At 38.1% G+C, this 22,278-nt stretch overlaps 1 protein-coding gene across 1 annotated transcript in view; it reads left to right on the top strand.

Moving 5' to 3' along the window:
- LOC122720620 overlaps positions 1 to 22,278 on the top strand; it is a 195,369-nt gene that overhangs the window by 70,234 nt on the left and 102,857 nt on the right. Inside the window, exon 4 of the mRNA XM_043947417.1 lies at positions 7,289 to 7,405. Coding sequence (XP_043803352.1) covers positions 7,289 to 7,405 — 117 coding nt within the window. The remainder of the gene's footprint in view (positions 1 to 7,288; positions 7,406 to 22,278) is intronic.

The following is a 22,278-nucleotide window of genomic DNA, read 5'->3' as shown; positions in this document are numbered from 1 at the left end:
TATTATATATACTCGAATCTTCTCGAATATATTTCTTTTTCCTAAATATGATTTGATTTTCAACTTATTTAAGTGCTGATCCGATTTGGAAAATTTCTCGGCAGAATAACGGTCGATCACGGTTAATTTCGAGGCATGGCGCCGGCAATTTTCAGCAACACGAAATTCCGGTTTCTCTATCTCACGTTTCAGGAGAACAGTGTCCACGGAGTTGGCTGTTTCGTGCCTGTGCCAACAGCGCGATTACAAGGGACTCCGCGTAGACGAGAGCTTCCAAATTGCGGCGGAGTGTTTCGCAACTTCGCTTGAAAGCGCATAGCGATATCCTCGAGGGAAGCTGGGCATGCGAGGCGTACCCATTCCCAAGAAATCTCGGTTGCATAATTCAAAAACCTGCTACTTCCCCTCCCCTCCCGCGCGCGAGAACCGCTGACAGTGGAAATTTTTAATGCAGGTGCGGGAGAAATGGCCGCCATTATCGCGGGCGCGTAATTGGCACAAGTTGTTACGCTCGATTTCAGTTAACTGTGCGTTTTTCCCCGATGTTATTCGATATATTTAATAATCCTTGAAATTTAGATTCCGTTCGAAGTAATTTTTAACGAAGTATAAATATATTGAATACCAGTTTTTCCACCGCAACTTATTTTAACTACTTTCCTTTATAAATGGAATTTATAAAACTTTCGAGAAATAAATTAATACGATACGATTCACGCGATCGATTAGATTTTGCCTTTACGGTTCATCAATGAAGATACACGATGATTCGGAATGAAACGAAATTTCTTTCTTAATTATTCGTCTTTATTATTCCAACGGAGAAGAAACTCGAAACACTATTTTATTTTATTCGACAATAAACTGCTTCGATGTTTCGTATTATCCCTGAAAACATCGAGTAATAACATTTTGACTTGAAAAGAAAAATCTGTTCACAAACACATTCTCTTCCTCTCTTTCCAATTCGTCTTCCCCATTTCGCGACGATATCGATTCGTTCCTCGAAAATTCCATCCCCCCTCTCCTTTAATTTTCCGCGGCGCGATCGTAATCGGAGGCAAACGAAACAAAAATTGCATTCTTTCGAAGGTATCGAGGCGCACGAGACGCGTCGCGTCTACGAACGGGGGAAATCGAATGGACTTTCCGGTGCTGGGGTTAACTTCGTTTGATGGACGACAACGCGAGGCTGGTGGCGGAGTAACGAAACAAAGGTATACACGCGGAAAAGGGGGGAAGGTGGAAGGGTGGAGAGGACACTATACATGGAGCGTGGGTCTGGTAGAATCGTGGAAAATAAAAAGCGTCCAATTTCCTGGGGATACCTTGTCGGATCTGGCTACACCGGTTCTTTCTTTTCTGTTTCGTTGTTACACTCGTCGACGAGAGAAAGGGGAGAAAATTTTTATCTTCGAGTCGCGCGATTTTGAATATCTGGCGGATAAAAAACGAATTCTAACGATACGAGTGAGTATTATTTTTATATAGGAGATCCTTTGTTTTTTAGATTTTGAACTTTCAATTATTATTCGATAATCGTTAGATTATAAATCTCTGAATAAGAGAAAAAGCTTTTTTGATTTGTTGAAGATGAGATTTTTTAGATTTATCAGTAATGTTATCAAGGATGCTGGAGTCTCAGACGTTAGAATAGTAAGAAGATTAAATTGAAAATTTTAGGTTTGATTTCTTACAATTTTGCGTAAGGATGATTCAAAGGATTTTTGATTAATTAAAAAACTTTTTTTTAAATTCTTTTTTAATCATTATTCTTATTCCATCAAACGATCTTCAATTGTATTAAAAAAAAGAAAGAAATCGAAGAAGAAACCTCAGTAAATCTTGACTTTTCCCAAGGTGTTTCGTTTCCGAAAACTAACGGACGGCGAAAAAGCGGTTGATCTGCAAGTCAATTGAAACGAGGTCTCTCGAACGGCCGTCTTTTAAGTATTCCCGGTTTCTTTCCTCCTTCATTATTATTCCCTTACCCGCAAGAATGTTTCTCCCTTTTTTTTTATTTCATCGTTACTTCTCAACCATAGGATATACCAAAGAGGCGAAAGAAGCGAAGGAGAGGTCCGTTCGTACATCTCTTTCTCCCGGCGCAAACAATTCCCAGCTCTTCCCTTAAAAAAAAAAAAAAATAAAATAAAATAAAAAGCGCGAAATAATGAAGTGATGGCGTAAAAAGAGAAAAAAAATATCATTCGATTGTCCGCTTCTCGAAATCGCGGATAATAATGGAATGTAATTACTTCCGTTCTCGAACCGTCGTCATCGCAGTCCACCGCGAGCATTCTCATCTTCGGAATAAAACGAAAGCATCCACATCCCCTTCTCCCTCCTCTCCGATAAAACATTTGAAAGGCTCTTCTATTCGAAATGGCTCGCGAAACGCGCAATTAACGCCCAATTACCCGACCGGTGTAGTCGGTCACCGCGTAATTACATTCACTATCGTGCCCTTTAAAACACGCTTATTTATGTACTCTCATTTCGCGGCCGTTCGCGCGTTTATGGTTTCCGGCGCATCGGCAAAAGCAGCAACGATAAAATCGTCGATGGCCCACGTTCTTTACAACGAAGAGTAGCGAAAAAACAAAATGGAATTGGAATTGGTTCTGCGAAATTTTTTTTTTTTGGAGAACTATGGTGGACATTTAGGACTTGTATCGAGTTTAAAAGTTTCACGGCTTTTCTTCGACAGAGTTCTTTTTATTAGGAATTCTGACGAACACGTTGGAATAATCTATATATAAATTGTTTTTGTCAATTCTTTTGTATTTGATACAACGAATTACTAGAATTATCTTTCCATAAACTTTTATATTAACAATGGTCCAAGGGCGAGGTAATATTGATTTCTTTCTGCTGCTATCACGGATTAACCGTGTAACATTCTGACACGAAAATTTTGAATTGCAGAGAAAGCGACACTTTTTAATCAGAAATAAATCGCGAAGGAAATATATTCTTCTTATCGACAACTTTCACATATCATCGTACAAGAGACAGAGTATAGAGCTGATCACTTTGTGATTTGCTGAGCAACACGCTGCTAATCTCGAGTATATATCCTCAAAAATTGAGAAATTTGATGATATCTTCGGATGAATCTCGAAGAGAAGAGGAATGGCGAACTAACCATCAATCGTAAACAAGATGTGTTTAAGATAGAAAAGCAACGGCTTTTCTAGAAAGAGATACAACTATAACAAATAACGATAACAAATGACGAACAACACGACGAATAACAGTTGGACGAGACTAGGATATTGCTTGTTTTTTTTTTTTCTTTTTTCCAATGTTTTCCAGTCTATGTTTCGTCGTTCACGAGCATTAGTTAAACAGATCGCGTGAGAGATAGGAATTAATCATTTCGCAGGTGTATTTTTATCGAACGAGGCTCGAGGCCAGCCATCGAATCTCGGTATTATTATTTCATCGAAATTTCGCGTTTCCTGGCGGCGATACTTTAAATCATCCCGAAAAACAGGTATGAATGTCACCCCGATAATTTTTTGCTAATTAATTACCGCGGCAATAATTCTCATCCAATCGTCTGGAAATCCACTTGACGAGCGGCGAATCGAAATGAAACCGTCAATCATGATAATGGAATAATTCAATACGTTCCGCAAACTTGAAACGGAGATAAATAAAAAGCGGGTAACGATCGCGTTTCATTAATTACAATCGCTCGAACCTCTTAACGTGTACAACGAGTTATCGCGAATTAAAAATTGTATTCTAATAAATAAACAACATCTTGGATAAAAAAACTTGATTACCGTAATATTTATAACATAATATCGTGAAAAAACGTTCCAAAGTAAAGAGATGTTGAAAACTATTATCCAACGTTTAGAAAAAAATAATCCTACTCTTTAAATTAAACGCAAAATTAAACATGGCGGATGTACACGCGAGGCAATACACGTGCACAACGATTGCAACGCGTCCGTTTATCTCAATGACAACGAACGAACGAACAAATTGAACTTTTATTCGCTAAACCGCCAACGTACAAAAAAAAAAAAAAAAAAAAAAGAAAAAGAGAAAAAAAGAAAAAAGAAAAAACGCGGCAAAAGGGCGCAAGTATGAAACGAAAGTATTCATAAAAGTACGTACGTATCAATTAAACTTTTCCATTCTCCCCCTCCGGTTAACAATGGTATATACGAAGGAGAGACACCGAGAATGGAAATTAAACCGGATTTAATAGACAGCCCCAGGTCGAAGCCGACTGCACCGCCCGCACCGGCATCAATAACGTTAATTAACATATCAACGAGACAATCCCGGAGATGCGTTTCCCGGTGGTAATACCTTTACTGGGGGCGCATCCCGTGTATCTGAGCTGGCTCATTCAAATCTTGATACACTGTGCGTGTACGTGTGTACCGGCGTGGCTCTCGGGTTCCATTGTCGCATCAAGGGTCGGATACGTGACCCCATAGTTCACCATTGTATCGGACGTATGGTTTTGAATTAATTGCCACGCGGCATCGACGAGCCACGGATACGATTCGACCCGTCCCTCCAACGTCCTTCACGTCCACGTATTTCCCCGGATTTTCCACCCTCGCTAATCCTCCGGCTAGATAAAACTTTTGATTAGAGTTACGAGGTTGCACGGAGATAAGCAACTTTTATCGATCGATGCGGAGAAAAATTGCTCTCTCTCTCTCTCTTTATCTCTGCCTCTTCGGGTTTATTTTTGCGCGGTATATTTAAATACTTTAGATTAAATATTTTATTTTATATATTCTTCGTTATTTCTTGGAAATAGTTTTGATGAAATAAATGTAATGAGTGGGTTTATTATTTATATTCGAAAAGTGAATAAAAAATTAATCGACTGTCGATCAATTAGTCAATAAGATATAGGAGTGAATTGAATAAAGTGGGAGTATTCGTTAAAGAATTCGAAGAATTTATGCAAGTTTGTAAGCATTTGTATCCGGGTTAATAAGTATTAAGTATTAGGTTGCCGTTGATCAAGAAACTTTCTCATACCGTGTACACAAACATTCTTGCAATTTCTTCTTTTCCCATCCTTTCTTCGAACTCTTTCTAACTTTCATCGCACTCTTCCTTCCCCTTTACTTCTTTAATTCCTTGCTTTCGAAATTCGGGTTATTTAAAGAAACCATCCGGATTCGAATTCGTTTCGCCCGATTTTCTGAACGCTCGAAATCCAACGGTGTTCGTCCTATCCAAACACTCGTAATTGCATTTTCGAATAATGGAAGAAATTGTATAAGACGTGCTGGTGGGTTACGACCAATCATGCAAATGCATCGAATCGATTCTCGTTCTTTTTTTTCTTTTTTTTTTTTTTTTTTTTTTCTCCATTTCAATGTACCGACTAACTAACCATGGCTGTAGGCCAGACTTCAAAAGAATTAATTTCCATAATTATCTTAATTCTCGTCGAGGGTAAGAGGAGCCTGGAATTTTCTTTCTTTTTTTTTTTTTTNTTTTTTTTTTTTTTCTTCCGTGAAACGGAAGTAATTACCAGATTACGATTCCTTTTCGCATTTCGAACACCATATATGCCATCTTTCACAACTCGTTACAATAGAAATGATAGCCGACGTCGTTTCCATTTAATTAACGTCGAATTCTAGTAAATAGTTGGATAAAACTACTCCAACTCTTTCCACGGATCCTTTCTATATCGTTGCTTGGATCTTGGAGAACTTGGAGAATCAGGTCATTCTTGCAGGTTTTTTTCATCAGAGAACCTATCTTGTCAGATAACTGCGAGATTAACGTTAAAAGGGGAATAAAAAAAAGTCTCTTCATTGGAGATGATTACATTGCTGGTTATTCTATTTCTAGAAGAAAAACTTGTGAAGATTTATTTTTTTAAATAATGTTAAAATGTAACATTTTTATCAAGATCTCGCTCTTTGAGAAATTTATTAGGTATAAATTGAAAATAGATTTAAGATCTTCTTATGTAATCTATTATTATAATTGTTTATTGTTTCGTAATTTTCTGTTCTTTAAATATTCTTCTCATGAAAAAGATGTTCTTGATCTCGTAAAGACTATTCGAAAGATTAATGATTTCAGAAACAGAAACAGGATTGAAAAGATCCCAATCATTTTCCATGTAGTTGAGTAAATAAAATTGAATCGAAATATTTCAATTTTGTTCGAACGATCTAAACGAATTTTCAATAAAACTTGATCTTAAATTAAAATGAATTTCGTAATTGACAAATCGGGATAGATCTATTCTGACGAATAATAATCATGTTACATAGGGCGTCTCCCTTTTACGGGAGACGGCAAGTCGAATTGAATCAGCACAATTCCATCACCGTTACGTATAGCCCATTGCGTAATCGTTCCACCAACCATTTACGAACGCAGCCTTCTCGTGGAAAGGAGAACGAATCCTTTGAAGTCGCTCCACGATCGAAGAAGCAATTCTGCCCTTCGAATCAAACCTATGACTATGGTTCCTTCCATCGCGAAAAGTGGAAAGTGAACGGTGCTAATAATAATAATAATGTATCTAAATGTGATTCCATCCTTTTTGATGGGGGGTATCGTTAAATCTTGAAGTATACTCAATTTGAAAATAAATAAATTAAAGAATTACATTCTAAGATCGTATAACTCGAACGTTTAAATTGTAAAAATACGCAAAGAGAGGATTTAAAGGATAAATGTTTAAATATTTTTCTTTTTTTTTATTCGTGACGGTACGAAATATATTTTGCATTCGATAGAAAATATGTTCATTCACTTTTTTTTTTTTTTTTTTTTTTTAAATAATCTCGACGAGATTATAGTGAAATATAGATAGGAAAAGGGAGAGACGAATCAAAAATGTGTTTGGTCCAATAACCAATGCGATCGTCAATATTCTATTCTTCAAATCGGTATCGAACCACTACGGTCATACGTGATTGGTATCGACTCGTACGACCCAAGGACTATTACTGTCTATTCTGCTGATCTTGAAACTTGCCAATACCATGTCGATACATCTCGCGGCTATTAAATTTCCCAACTCGATATTTGTTTCCATTCCAGATTCTAAGATTATTTTAAACCCGCTATTTTAAACCAGAGATCAAATCACTTTTTTTCCATTCTCCAAATTCTCTCGCGTTATTCAACGAAAAGAGAGAAAAAGAAATAATAGACGACAATGGAAAAAATATCAAAGATCAGAGAAGGAAGGGAATTGAAATTTTTTTTATCGTTTTTATAAACCGGAATAATTAAGATCACTTAATAACGTATCGTCTTTTTATTGCAGATGCGAGGGTGGTTGGCTGCAGCTCGAAGGAGGTGGACGAGTTTGCGGCCCCAACGAACGCTTCGATCGACCTGTCGTGCTCTTCTCCGACAAATCAGTCCCTATACTCCACATGCAGTGAGTCACATATTGCTAAATATTCGTTACATAAATATACCGAGATATACCACGCTCGTATTTATTCCGATTTATTTCGTCTCACTCGAATTGGAAACTCGACAAGAAAAAAATCCAAGTTAAATATATAACGGATTCTTTCTGTTCTTTTTATTTCCTCGACACGATACGTGGTCCAATAAGAGATACTAAAATTCCGATAATTTTCGCGTTTAACCTAACGTATTAACGGGAGATTCGTTTTCAATTAACGGTATTATACCCTTTCTGCATATTTTAACATCAACAGTACGTGATATTGCGCGATATCGGCAATTTGCAAGAGCTCTTCCGTAAAAAAAACTTGGTTTTCCACGTGTTATCGAGCTCGTTCGATTCAATAACTAATCGAAGGATACATATATAGGATAGCCAAAAAGGAAAATCGATGTGGAGTAACAATAAAATCGGTAAGGATAAACTAGAAATAGATTATTGGAAATATAAAAGGGAAATGGAGAAGGAATCGAAGAGATCGTTGCAATCACGATTCGCGTTACTTACAAATCACCCTGGGCTGTAATGGAAGAGTGCAATCGGAATGAATTGCTGCTTTACAAAATCGATTTAACATCGTTGCGCGAATTACCGTGGACGCGAAGGCCGACAACGACGAAAGAGATAGAATTCTGGCTCCATTACGAAATAGGAACACGTTCTTGGCTAAGTGCTTCTTATTACTCCTGCCCCGGCATCGTTTCACTTAGCCCAACGAACAGCGAAAGCGTTCGCGTATCGAATTTTACCCTTACGCCCTTACACCCTTCGCTTTTAACTGTGATCGGTGGAAAAAAAAAATATTTTCTTTTTTTTTTTTTTTTTCGTTCCTTAATCCGCGAGAAACTACCAAAAAATTTGCATCTAAGTAAAATTTCTTCTCGAATTTTGAAATGTGCACAAGATAATTCAATTACGAGATTGAATAAAATGGTTTAATCTGTCTATGAAATACGTATAGTTAGGGAAAAGAGACTTTGTATTTGGTTGTATTAATTGGATATTTCCCTTTTTTAAAATTTTCCCAAAATTTTATTCCTTTTTTTTTCTTGAAATTTTGAAACGTGCACGGAAGAAAATTAAGCAATGGAGAGGTATCCTTAAGAATATACTTTTCAGTCTCTGTAGTAATTAATTGGATCTTTTTCCCCCCTATTTAATGCTCCTTTGTTTTTTTGAATTTTGAAATGTATACAGTAGTTTCAACGCGGTCAAAAGTAATAAGTTTCGTTAGAAATGGAACGAAACAAAGAGGAGGTATCCGTAGAATATATACTTTTCTGAGTAAAGAAGGCTCTGCAGTAATTAATTGGGTCTTTTTCCCTTTGTCCACCATTCACGCGGCGTTATCCGGCGTTTTTACGTGCCTTCATTTAAATGCAAATTAATTTACCTTCTCACGAAACGGAACGGACTTACTCCATCGTCGAGTACTGTTTCCAAGCCGCGATTACTTTTCGTTAGGAAGATCGTGTCGAGCGTTAAACTTCCCCCCTCCCCCTCCTCTCCCCTTCTTGATCATCGTTAATTGCGTCCTCGTAACGCGATTAATATTTCAACTGATTATATCCCTCCTCCTTCGTTCGAGTTAACAGGATGGATTATATTTAATCGACAATGTAAACTATTTTACGATGTGATTCGATTAATTAGGAAAAGTGGATGAGAGCGTAAACTAATTTAAGAATTTACGAATTTCTGTTAAACGTTCTTTTTTATTAAAAACGTTCTCGATTATTTCGAGTATATATTTCCTTCTTGTCGTTCAAATTTTCAAGTGATTTTTAAGGATACGATTCAATTAATAACGAAAGATTGATATCAATATTTAATTATAAGATATTAGAATGTATTCTTTTATATTTTCGTATTTTAATGAGTCGAAGAGTTTAGAGTCCGAGAGATGGATAAAGTAAAGTAAAAGATGTAATAAAAATATCTTTGCGTTGCTACTGCCATTAAAAAATACTTGTACACTTTTCTTTCAAAATATTTATGTATATTATACGTATTTTTTTTTTCCTCAAAAAGAATGTACTTGTATTACTTTTCCATCAGGCTCTTTATTCAACGAATAAAAATATCTAGTATCATTAAAAAATATAAAAATCTTCGATTAAATTCAACATTATATTTCATTATATATCACTTCTCTAAAGGATTCGTCCAAAAATATCCAATATTTATTACAATCTCTTACTTACTTACAATTAACTCTATTCCAAGTAAGATTTATCTTCAAACTTTCTCTTCGTCTTCATATCATTCATATTCTCCGTATAACGATAACTAGAAATTCGCTAGAAATTCAAATAATTCCATAATCGTGACGTTTCTCATGGATGTTCGAAAAGAAAGAAATTTAAATAATCGATTGCCAGATTAGAGGGTGATAAAACATAATTTAAACGAAAATATTCGTCGCCTTAATTGACGAGAGATCATGAGAAAGCGCAACTATGTATATCTGGAAAACGTTTTTCATTACAGTAAGCTTATCAAATATTTATGAAGGAATCACCATCCTGGACGTATACGTCGAACGTATACATAAAACATTAGCGTTTTCGCTACGCATCTTATACTTTTTTTTTTCTTTTTTTCCAAAGACCTCTCTTCGATCCTCGTGATTCTTCTTCTTCTTCTTCTTCTTCTTTTTTTTTTCTTACGCTCAAAGGGCCTTCGACGATTTTCATAGTTTCCCTTCAGAACGCTTTCGATCAACTTTCGTTTCTCGTCGTCTCGCGTTGTTTAAACAGGATTCTGACAAAGGAAATTCTATACCTCGTCCTTTTGCGACTTCGTTAACTGGAATCACGATAATACTCTTATGAAATTTTCTTCTTAGATCTTGCAATTTATAACATTGTCGTCCCTCCCCTTAGACGACGCTTCCCTTTCGTTCTTTCGTCGGGAAAATCAAATTGTTTGCATCGTTATAGATACTTACATCTGTTTTCTTTATACATGTTTTATACGTATTCTGATCGTTATTCCGATCGAAAGTTTTTTTTTTCTTTTTTTTTTTTTTTCTTAAATTATAATATAGTTGAGAAGTTTGAAAAACGAAACGAGTTTTAAAGTAAAGTATTGTCTCGTAATCTAAAAATGTCATATCGTTTTTCAACTACTTTTCATAATGAAACGCATTACATCGCTGGCCGGAGGTAGTAAGAATTTCACGAGAAATTCAAGAATCGTGACAAAAGAACACCAGAGCCATTATCTTAATGATCCAATGAATAATATCCCTACCGACGTTCATTACTTTGATACACAGAGTTTTCGCGTAATTATTAGTCAGCGTTTTTTTTATTCATGAACGGTACCGTGTATGGAAAAAGTGAAAGAGGAGAAAGTTTCGATATTTTTTCTCTCTCTTTCCCTCTCTCTCTCTTTTTTTTTATATGAACGATACAATATCGCATGTTTCAATTTTCTCGTGCTCGCAGTGTTTTTTCGTAGAACAAAGTTGATTTTCACTTTTTGTAATCAACGCAGTGTCGCATTTTGTTATGCTCGCGATATTTAAAAAAAAAAAGAACCAAATTTCCATTTTTTTTTTTTTTTTTTTGTAACGAAAACGTTACATTCACTTTCGTGTCGATAAAAAACGACCATCACAATGCGAAATCAATCATCATGGTATCTTCTGTATTCGTGTACGTATTTTTTTATATATTGTTCGCGTTAGGACCCGTATTATTTATTCCATCTTATTGAAATCTATTATCAATTTCACAAAGGAGGGGGTTGATTCCAATCGATCATTTCGAACTTCGCCACAGTATCGTAACGGTCGGTCGATCGTTTCACAGTCGCACACGTTGTGTGTTTCCCCCATCTAATCGCGAGAATTGTCAATTTTACGGGCAAGCTAGCAATTCGCCGAGGACAAACGCGTTTTCAAAATAAATAAATCGACTTGATTGCGCGTATAATCGGTCTCGGTTTTGCGGTCGGTCGACGTTCATGCGGCCGATCTAGGACGGTTCATCAATTTCATAAATTGTCGCGTGATCAGCCTGTGGATCCACGATAATCGAACTAACTGCGGACCGACTTTATTTCCGCCGACGTGTGTTTGTGTGTGTTGCGGTGACGTTAATTGGAAAATATGGAATCGAACGATTAACAGTTCATCAACCATAATCATTGATCAATCTTACGCATAGAGAATAACAATATTACTTTTCTCTCTCTCTCTCTCTTAAAGTCTTGAAATTTGTAGCGGCAGATTATAAAAATTGTAAAACTTTAGAATTGTAAATTGAAATATTTGAAATTTTTATAAAGTTTCGCTATCATGGCAAATCTTCTTTGCAAGAACTCGAACTGGTTTTTTGGAATCGAAAGATTAACCTTACAGTTGGTCAACCATAATCATTTGTAGATCAAATCCTCACGAATAGAGAATAATAATATTACTTTTCTCTCTGTCTCTCTTTTTTAAAGTCTTCTAAAATTACAGCGGCCATTTGTAAAAATTGTAAAACTTTAGAATCGTAAATTGAAACATTTGAAATTTTTATAAAGTTTCGCTATCATGGCAAATCTTCTTTGCAAGAACTCGAACTGGTTTTTTGGAATCGAAAGATTAACCTTACAGTTGGTCAACCATAATCATTTGTAGATCAATCCTTACGAATAGAGAAATAATAATATTATAATAATATTATTTTACTCTCTTTTTTAAAGTCTTCTAAAATTACAGCGGCCGTTTATAAAAATTGTAAAACTTCAGAATCGTGAATCGAAACATTTGAAATTTTTATAAAGTTTCGAACGAGAGGTATTTAATAAACCATGATCGTTATTGTAGCAAATCTTTTTTGCAAGAACTCGAACTGGTTTTTGGAATCGAAAGATTAACCTTACAATTCGTCAACCATAATCATTTGTAGATCAACCCTTACGAATAGAGAATAATAATATTATTTTACTCTTTCTCTTTCTTAAAGTCTTGGAAATTACAACGGCCGCTTATAAAAATTGTAAAACTTCAGAGTCGTGAATCGAAACATTCGAAATTTTTGCAAAGTTTCGAACGAGAGATTTTTAACAAATCAACAGTTTCCTCTTCGCAAGAACACGAACTGATTTTTATAATTCGTCAACTATATTGTCCCTGAAACATGACGTTATTATTTAAACGGTTGAAGCGGCGGTAATCAGGAACAGCTGTTGTCGAAATAAAGTGTCTCTCGCGGGAGTGTCTCACGAATTCGGTGTGTTGTTCACGAAACTGCGACAAATTGTCGCACTTGTTTATCTCTTGTGGAAAAAAGAAAAGAAGAATGAAAATAAATAAATAGAATGGATCGCTTTTAATATATCGTTCGTCCTATCTACAAGTCGGTTTCACGGGATTCGTTGATGGATTTCGGCAGCCGGCCTCCTGAAATTCATAAAAGTTACGAGTGTCACATGGCAAACTGGAGGCGCGCGACTGACACAAATGCGCCACGACGTGATTTATGACGTCTAACTTCCTTTAACTTTCACGATCTCCTTTTTTCTCTCCCTGGATTCGTTCGAGACGTCCGTGTACATTAAGGACGCTTCCAAATAATTCGAAAATCACTTCAATGTCGGTTGGAGGATCGACGTCATTCGAGGATCAAAGAGGGAAATCACGTTAAGAAATTCACGATCAAGATCGCTTGAAGGTTAAAGTGGATGGTCAAGATCATTGGAGGATCAAAGCGGAAGATCAAGATCGAGACCATTGGAACGTTATAATATACTCAGAATCACTCGAAGATTAATAAAGTCGCTCAAGAAGATCAATTTAGAAGATCGTTGCAAATTTTCCTCCGATCTTTCGTTCTAAAATATTATATCCATTCTAAAAATCGCTCACGATTTCGCTTCACAAGATTAATCGAGCGATACAATAGCTATTGGACAAGAGTAATAGAAATAATCGTTCCAAAGGGACAATTCGATTGAAGATAATACTATCAAAAAAAAAAGAAAAAAGAAAATTATTCAACTTTCGTGAAAAGGAGGCGAAAATATTAGATTAGGCTGAAAATCAAATGGGTCAGCGTAAACAGAGGATCATTATCGGGAAATTAATTTCCGTTTAAAGCCGAAATTATCGATTGAAATCCAATGGAATGTCATAATCGCGGCGAGCGTGGAAAGTAATAAGAGCATTAACTCGGGCCGATTAGCAATGCGGATTTAGCGCGGGAACTGCAAATTGCTCGATTTAACGAGCATCCCCCGTAATTCGACTGTCGCGATTTAAAATTCAAAAGGCAGGGCCGCGGTTCGATATCGTACGTATGTGCGTTCGCTCCCCCGCGTCACACGTGGCCACCCCATTTCCCGATGGTAATAAAAAATTTCCTTCGTTTCCACGAACGCGGTCGTTCGTTCGTTCGTTCGTTTCGTTCTCCACGAAACAAAAACGAACTTCTCCTCTCGTAACCGCCTCGATTCGATTCGGAAAGTTTGCGCATTACGTCGCTTTTTAACCGCACACCCTGTATATAACGCAGCTTGAAGAAAGTGACTACGAGCGGAGGAGTAGGAAGGATATAATAAAGATTGCGATCGAAGTTGTGCGGCGAAAATGGAGAAAAGTTCGAAGTCGATGGCAAAGATAAAATACCGTTTGAACCGTATCCGTCAGTCGGTGAATATATTACATATATATATATATCGCGCGCCTCGATGCACTTATGCATTCTCTCTCGAAGCGGCTACTCCGGAAAATCCGAACGTCCACACTGATTTTTTACCTTTGACTTTCGATTCGAAAGAAAAGGAAAAAAAAAAAAAAAAAAAACTTCTCTCGGCTTGGCTTTCTCGCAAATTTTCCTACACATGTTTCGACGAACGGCTTTGGAGATTTGGAGATGAAAGGGGAAAGTCTGTTTTCGATGAAAAAAAAAAAAAAAAAAAATATGTATCGAACACTTGTTTTTTTGGCTCGACTCTAATTTTTTCTCTCCGGATTATTAATACAAAATTGAGAGAAAAGAAAAAAAAAAAAAGAAATTGGAGAAGAATTTGGTTCGGTTCCAGTTAAAAATCGGATATATATTGGATCGTCCCTCGTAAAATTTCGAGGTACTTTCGAAGTCTCGAAATAACATTGTGATTACGTGGGCAAAGCAAAGTGGGCAGAGTTATCATTATTACCGGAACAACGGGAATTACACAGTTTGATTCGATTCACCGAGGAACGGTTTTATATACCGTAGGAGAAAAAAGTTAAGTGGATTTTGGAGAAGAGGGAAGGGAGGGAGAGGGGCACGTTGGCACGGGAACGGGCGAAATTCCATGAAACGAAATCGCTGTCTAGCAGGGAGCTTTATATCGAACGGTTATACGGAGTTAAGGAGGGATAAATTAAGCGCGTTACAGGGTAGTGGAGTAGTACGCGGCTCGAATTTTCTAAAATCGTTCCTAATCTATCTATAGCGATTCGTTTCAAATTCTATCGATCGGCCATTCATCCTCTCGTGAAATCGGATGGTATTCGATATATACGATACCATCATCGTGGCAAATCGATCGGATAATTGGCATTAATTTCCATTTTGATTCGATTCGACGCAAGAGATCCGATCGAAAGTAACACCGAAGGATCCGAGATTAATTTTCGATTTTCGAACGAAATTTTTTCTCGAGTGTCGCGTTTCCGTTTTCGTTTCACGCGTTCAACTTCGATAAGATCGATATCTCGACAAAGGCAGGAGAGATACGTAGCGGGCATTATACGATCCATTAGACGAATCAAAAGAAGCCGCGAGGAGGGGAAGGACTTTTTCCATTCAGGCTCCTCGCGTCGTCAACTTCCCCCTTTGCCGGATGAAACTTGCACGCCCGCAAAAAGAGTCCTCCGTGAAAGGCGACGCGTGTATCGAATTTACCAGCGAGGAGGATTCCAGCCGCGATTCTAGCCACAAAGAAGCCACGAATTCGTGAAAACCTTGTAGCGTGGAGTGGCTGATCAATGGAAATACGTTTATCGTGTATTGTACGCGTATTTGTAAGAATTTACGGGTGAAAGTGAAAGTTGGTAGTTAGTAGAGATTCGAGGAAAGTTTCGAAGATACTTGTGTATGTGTATTTCTTCTTTTAAATTTTATCTTTATATTCCATTCAAATTTTCACACGAGGAGACTCGAAAGTAAAGTTTTATTCGTAAGAAATTTTGACTTTATTATTATTTATCGGAAGGATTTTAATATGAGGATGAATCAGGTTTTGGAGTGAGTCTTGTTCTCGAGAGTAATTTTTGTGCTAGAAAAGAATTAATAGAAAGAAACGCGAAAACTATTATTATTTTTATTCGGGAACTCAATTTGTTTCAATAAAGCATTAAACTCATCGCGGTGTCTTTATACGTAAAAACGTTTCAGAAATCGTGAAACACCTTCGCAATATTATAAATATTGTGGTAAATATTTCACGATTCTTCTTTCGTTCATTTAGCGTCGCTTTATTAAAATATCGTCACTCGTTAAAATTTCGCGATAATTTCGAGGCAAAAGAGGCCTTATTAAGGCTTAAGAGAGCGAGCAACGTGGAAAATTCGAAAAGGGGAGGGAAAATTTTTGAAGGAACGATGTAATCTCAATGCGAAAAAAAATGAAACTCGATGATGGAAGAAAGACAGAAGGGATGACAATTCTCGTCGAATTGCGATTTCGGTTTCCCGCGTTAAAGGCCCACTTCCACCGCTTTTCTCTTCCTCCCCTTTCCTTTTTTTTTTTTTTCGAAAGAGTCACGCTGATTGGATGGATGCGGGTCGTGCCACGTCTGCGTCTTCTCGATTCGCGAAATTTGTCGCACGAGGGAGAATTGGCTGGCCAAGCGACAAGCGAAAGAAAGAAACGAATCGACGTTCAATCCATTATGTTCTATCGTCTCGATTCGGGGAGAACACGGATGCGCGAAGATCTCTCTGTTGCTTTTTCCCATTGCTTCGACCGATTCCAACCGATCCCATCGTTGGTGGAAACTCTTTTGAACGGGATGACGCGGCAAACTTGGGTTTTTTAAGGGTATCTCGTGTTTTTTTTTTTTTTTTTTTTTTTTTAAGAAATGGAGTTTGCCACGGATTACCAGTAAAACTTTTAAAACCCGGCCTCTTTTTAATTTTGCACGAAATTTCCATTTTTAAAGCGGGATGGGGAGAGAAGGTTTGGAGCAAACCGATATATGGCTTGATGTAGTTTTAAAGAGGAAACGAAGTAGAGGAGGTAGTACCATTAAGGACGAAAGTAGCTGAAATCCTAATCACTATTCCATTGCGGCCAATCTCTCGCACGAACCACGTCCTTGTAAGGGAACCTCTTCGTTCGTTCTTTACGCATGCTCCATATCCGTCCTCGCTCCAAATCGAGAATCCACTCGAAATCTTGTAAGCTCGAAATCTTGTAAGCCATTAAATCAGAAAAGATCTACCATTTTGAAGAGGATTCAAACTCTTTTGTTTCGCTTCCTTGATATCCAATCGTTCGGAAATATTCGAATTATTGTTATTTCAACGTTTGTGTTTTTAATTGAAGGAAAAATAAAAAAGGAATTCGAGTCGATCTGTTTGATATTCGAAGACACGTTTCTTTATCCATGGAAGAAATTTATACATATATATATATATATATATTTTTAAAGATAATTTTCTTCTCGTTCTCAGAAATCCCTTTATCGGGAATGAGATGGTGGAAAATAGAAATTCGAGTTGACCCAGCTAGAAAATCTTTCTTAGGTTGGAATGGAATGCTCTGCAAGGCTCGCGATTTATTCGACGCCATCTGACGAATATTTTATTAACCAATTAGAACGATTTACGAGGGAAAGGATTCCGGGACGATAAGATTTTGCCGAATTCCGCCACGAAATTTAGTGGATCGCAAAGGAACGGGGTGGTTTGGATAATTCGGATAGAATTTTGTAATTTCATAATGAAATATTCCTTCGTGCTCGACGGGTGAATGGCGTGCCGTTGGTGGTAATGGATTTTGGAGCGTGGTGGAAGCTGTCGAGCTTACGCCGCTGTTGCTAAGCAGATGCTGAAATTTAGCAATTTATTTCAGAGATGCGATAAAAAATTAATCTATTTATCATTGCTGAATTTTATTTAAATTTTAAATTAAACATCGTCCCATCATCATCGTTGTACGCCCATTTCTTTTCTCGATAATCGTACAATTGAAAAAATAAAAAAGGTGGGAAAGATGTGCGTATCGATTATTAAGCGCGATTGAATCGTGAACTCAACTTAATTTTTCGTGTTTGAAATAGCCTACAATTCACAATATCATCATGTTCTTCGACGTGAAAAAAAGTTGAAGCAGCACCTCGAATCCAAGTTTGTCCAAGTCGGTCGAGAGAGTAAGATAAACGCCGGCCCGGCCAACTTTTAATGAGTGCGTAACAAAGTTGTATAAAAAGAGAAGAAAGAGTGGTGGCGAGGAGGAATGGCGAGAAGTTCGCGATTAAGATCTCGCTCTGTTTGCCTGAACTTTTATTTCCATCGAATATTACGTGCGTATAGAGATCTGCCCTGGTTCGAATGCTCCACTACAATTTTACAACAGCATCGAGCTCGAATCGAAAGGACTTTTCTCATCATCGACATTGCGAAACGTTTAATTCCGCGTAGCAATATTCTCCTTTTTTTTTTTTTTTTTTTTTTTTTTTTGTTCCGTCAGATGGACTGTGATGACCTGCTTCGACGAGAGATACGATAGGAGAAACTGGAACGAATTGTGGACATTTTCTATCATCGAAATATCGATCTCTTATTAATTATTCTATTTCTTGCTTCTTAAATTGCTTTGCTAAAGGAGAAAAGTATACGATAGAGTTCTATATCGAATATTCTATAGTGGATTCGTTTGATTCGTTTAGGGGGAATCATTTATATACGGGTGCCACGCTAATTCTCAGAAAAACGGAGAGGAAAGAAAAACGGTGGCAAGAAAATATATATATATATATATGGTTAAAAACAGAGAATCGAGTTGGGCCATTTTAGATGATAATTCGTCCCTATTTCTCTTTTTTAACGCACGAATCCAGGGTGTTACCATATAAACGATGCGGCGTATAAATAACCGGGTCGACCAATTTCTCAACCGGCAATCCTTCTAATAGCTCGGTTTCGTTCAACCCGAGGAAGTGGCTGCATTAGAAAAGCGAGAAACGGCGTAGCGCAACACTTCATTGCGAAAATTACGCGATCCCATTCCATTATTGTTACCCGCACCGTTATTGTTCGCTTTCTGAAACAAAAGATACATTACTTGCACTTACATGGATAGTCGTACAAATACATATGGAATGATTTCGGAAAAAAAAAAAAAATTAGTATTTTTGGACAACTGGAGGAATTTTTCGAAAATTTCAGAAATATTTTCTGTTATTTTTATCAAATAACGTATAGATTATAAGAAAATTATATATACCAGTTGTTAACTGGATACTTTAATTTAACAACGCTTTTTTATAATTTTCTATAATAAACGTTATGACGAAAGTATATAAATTTCACGCGAAGAAAATAGAAAATAGAATGAAAGATCTCGACGAGACTTAATTTCATAATCTTTCCAAATACCGAACCAAAATTCGAGATGCAAATTTTCCGAATCCGCACACCCTGTATAAAGTCTGCGAACACGAGAAAGGATGAGCATAGGCGGGAAGAAGGATAGAGGGGAAGGGAAGGGAAGGCACGAAGTGGATCTAGAGTGTGCAAATTACGGGACTATGGCGCTAATGTTAACTACACGTTTTAGCAGCCTTGTTACCAGGCCATCCTGATGCAGTCGCTTTCATTGAGAGAACAGGACATCGTTAATCGTGCTACTTTTGGATAGACATCGCCCTCTCCCCCGTCCTCCTTTCGCGCATTTCCGTCTCCTCCCTTTGAACCGTTTCTCTCGGTTAAGGGAGACAGTTTGAGAAAAAAAAAATGGCGGCAACTAAATTAGAGAAAAATACACGCGGCACAGGATCGAGGGGAGGGAAAGGAAGGCGCCGCTCGTATATCACAACCGGAACATTATTTTAATTAAAAGTTTTTTTTCCCTTTGAACACGTCAGCTCCGAATGTTCAACGACGTCCCGTTACCAGCGATCCTTCATTACGATTTATTTTAGTTCTTGCGCGAGAGGGAGAGGAAAGAGAGAGAGAGAGAGAGAGACGAAGGTTTAAGCGGTGATAAATTGAACGGCGGAAGTCAAATGGGATAGAGAGAGAGAGAGAGAGAGAGAGAGAGAGAGAGTCGGAAAGAGGGTCGAGACGAATGTGCGACGCGCAAATTACGCGGCTCTGTCACCAATGTTAACGACAGACGTTAGCAGCGTCATTACAGGGTCACTTCGATGCGCCAGCTTTCACCGGAGGAAACGGAGTGTCGTTAATCGCGCTACGTTTTCCCTCTGATTCACCCTCTCTGCTTCTTGCGCCAACGCTCATTTTTTTCTCTCTCTCTCTTTCTCTCTCTACTTTCCGTAAATCCACCCTTGAAAATGGCTCTCTTGCCACGCTTTGCTCGGATATTTAAGTATTACCGCTCTTCTGCGACCGGTTTATTAAAATTATCTTGAAATTATCTTCCGGATCGGATATTAAAATTTTTACGAATGGAGTTCGCAAAGATGATAAAATCTTAGAGGCAAGCGTAAATTTTTGCCGATTTAAAATTGAAATTCGTCATAATTGTTTCAATTGATAATAATGATATTATTATCAGGATCAAATTGAATAATATTAACGAAAAGATATTTCGTAAGAAATCACGCCGTTTCAATAATAATCTCAATTGCGAGTTACCACCGATTTACCACTGCTGAAGAGATCGCCAACAAATCAAACGAGTCTTCGTCATTCGATTACTGCGAAACTGAATAACCTACGTTATATCTTTTATACCTATCTTCTATCGGTTATCCGACAAATTATCCGTAGAACTAATATCATAAGTCGGTAAAGTATCGCCTTGAGAGGAGTCCTCCCTAAACCTCGCCCACCTATCGCGGCAGTAAAGCGTTAAGAACGTTGGCGAATTTGTCACGCCGGTAATCCCCCCCGTGGTGGAACCCGAGGATGAATCAAGCCGAGGGCGTCCCGTAACCGAATGCAAATCGGGTGAAATTCCCGGGTCAGAGATAAGGGATGAAGCGGTGGCCGCGTGGCTAACGATCGTGACTGGGTGTCGCGCGCTCGAGGAAGTGTTAAAACGTTCGATCGTAAGGCTCGTGTTTCCAGAAACTCCGGTGAAATTTCAAGGATCGTAACCGGCGACCCGTGAAGGGGGATGGAAATTACGAGCCGGCTCGGCTCGAAACCAGCGACGACAACGAGGGGACGTGGATGTCGACGACGACGACGACTACGACGACGACATGGAAGAGGGACAAAGTTGGAATTTCTCGGTCGAGCGTCGATGAAGTTAACGAATTGAAACGATGGAGAGGAGCGGGGATAAGGGTGGAAAAGAAGGAAAAGAAACCGCGTGGGAAAAACGAGGGGAGGGTGGTTTCGAATTGCCTCGAAATCTCGAATGCGTATCGAGTTCCTCGTCTCTCTTTCGAACCCCCTTATTCGAGAACTAATTTCCCTTCGCGCGTCTATAAATATATTCATACATTCGTGCCTCCCCCCTCGAGTTTGCTTCGTGGAAATCGCTCGTCTTCCCGACCTTTCTTCCCGACTTCGGTCATTCGTTACAAAGTTATATATATCTCGATTCAGATTTCTCTGAATTCTCCTGTTTGCAAGCATTTTCGAACGATACGCGAAGAGTTGACTGGATGCATATTTCGAATTTGTTAATATGTCGAATTTGCTAATTTGTGTACATGTGTGTGTGTGTGTTTTTTTTTTAAATGTCTTCCTCGTGAATTTTGAATTGCTGTAAATTAATGACCCGAGTGCGCTTTGCTGTTTATAACGTGACGTTAATGCGAATATGACGCGCATAATAATCGACTGGTTCACGGCTTGAAATACTATATTTTGCGACGCGTTATGAATATTACTCGCGTTATCGAATATATTATGATCCAACTTCTTTACGTATCAATTTTCAAATAATTCAAATAAAATAAAACATTTCACATATCATTCGCTGGAACCATCGATTTTATAAAATTTAATTGAAAAAAGGAATCGATATTGATTATTTACGAAAACTTGAAAGATCAGAAAAGCAAGTTAAGTAAAAAGAAAATTCAACTCGCCACGATTTCGATGATCCACGATTCAAAATTAGCGTCGCGATTCCTTTGAGCCCCGCGTCAACCCCCAACCGGGCCATTCGATTCGCAATCAGCAAGATAATCGCGACAAAGTGGCGAGTAACCGTGAGAGAGGACCGCGCCGCCAACCACCCTCCCGAATCTAACGAAGCCTCCCGGCATAAACTTGATCAGCCTCCCTATTCATTCCCGATTAGAGTTTATCGGGGCAGATATTCGATCTCGAGCAGGCCCCGTGTCGCGATTTCCATACGCGAGTTCGAAACGAACTAATAAACGGCGGGGGTGGATGTACGCATTGGCCGGGATTATAGGAAGCGGACGATTGGACGTTCGACCGGCCATGTCGCGGGCAAATAAAGCGAACCCGCAAATTTCCTCCTTCTCCAAAGGGATCGGCTTTACGAACCGTCACTGATCCGGCTAAATTGCCGGCCGTTAATGAGTCCTGATCGTTGGGCCGGCCACGCGATCGAGTGATCGAATTCGAAACGATCGGCTTCGAGGAGGACAGATAGATTTTCTCTCTGAAGATCTGAAGTCCCGGCTTCGATCCGAATTGTTCGAATCGAAACGATCGGTTGGCTACGTTTTCCTTGAGG

Source organism: Apis laboriosa, unplaced genomic scaffold (assembly GCF_014066325.1).
Source record: "Apis laboriosa isolate Shangri-la unplaced genomic scaffold, ASM1406632v1 scaffold12_cov154, whole genome shotgun sequence".
NCBI lineage: Eukaryota > Metazoa > Arthropoda > Insecta > Hymenoptera > Apidae > Apis > Apis laboriosa.
The sequence above is the reverse complement of the archived record's forward strand: the minus strand, read 5'-3'. Positions and strand labels throughout refer to the sequence as shown.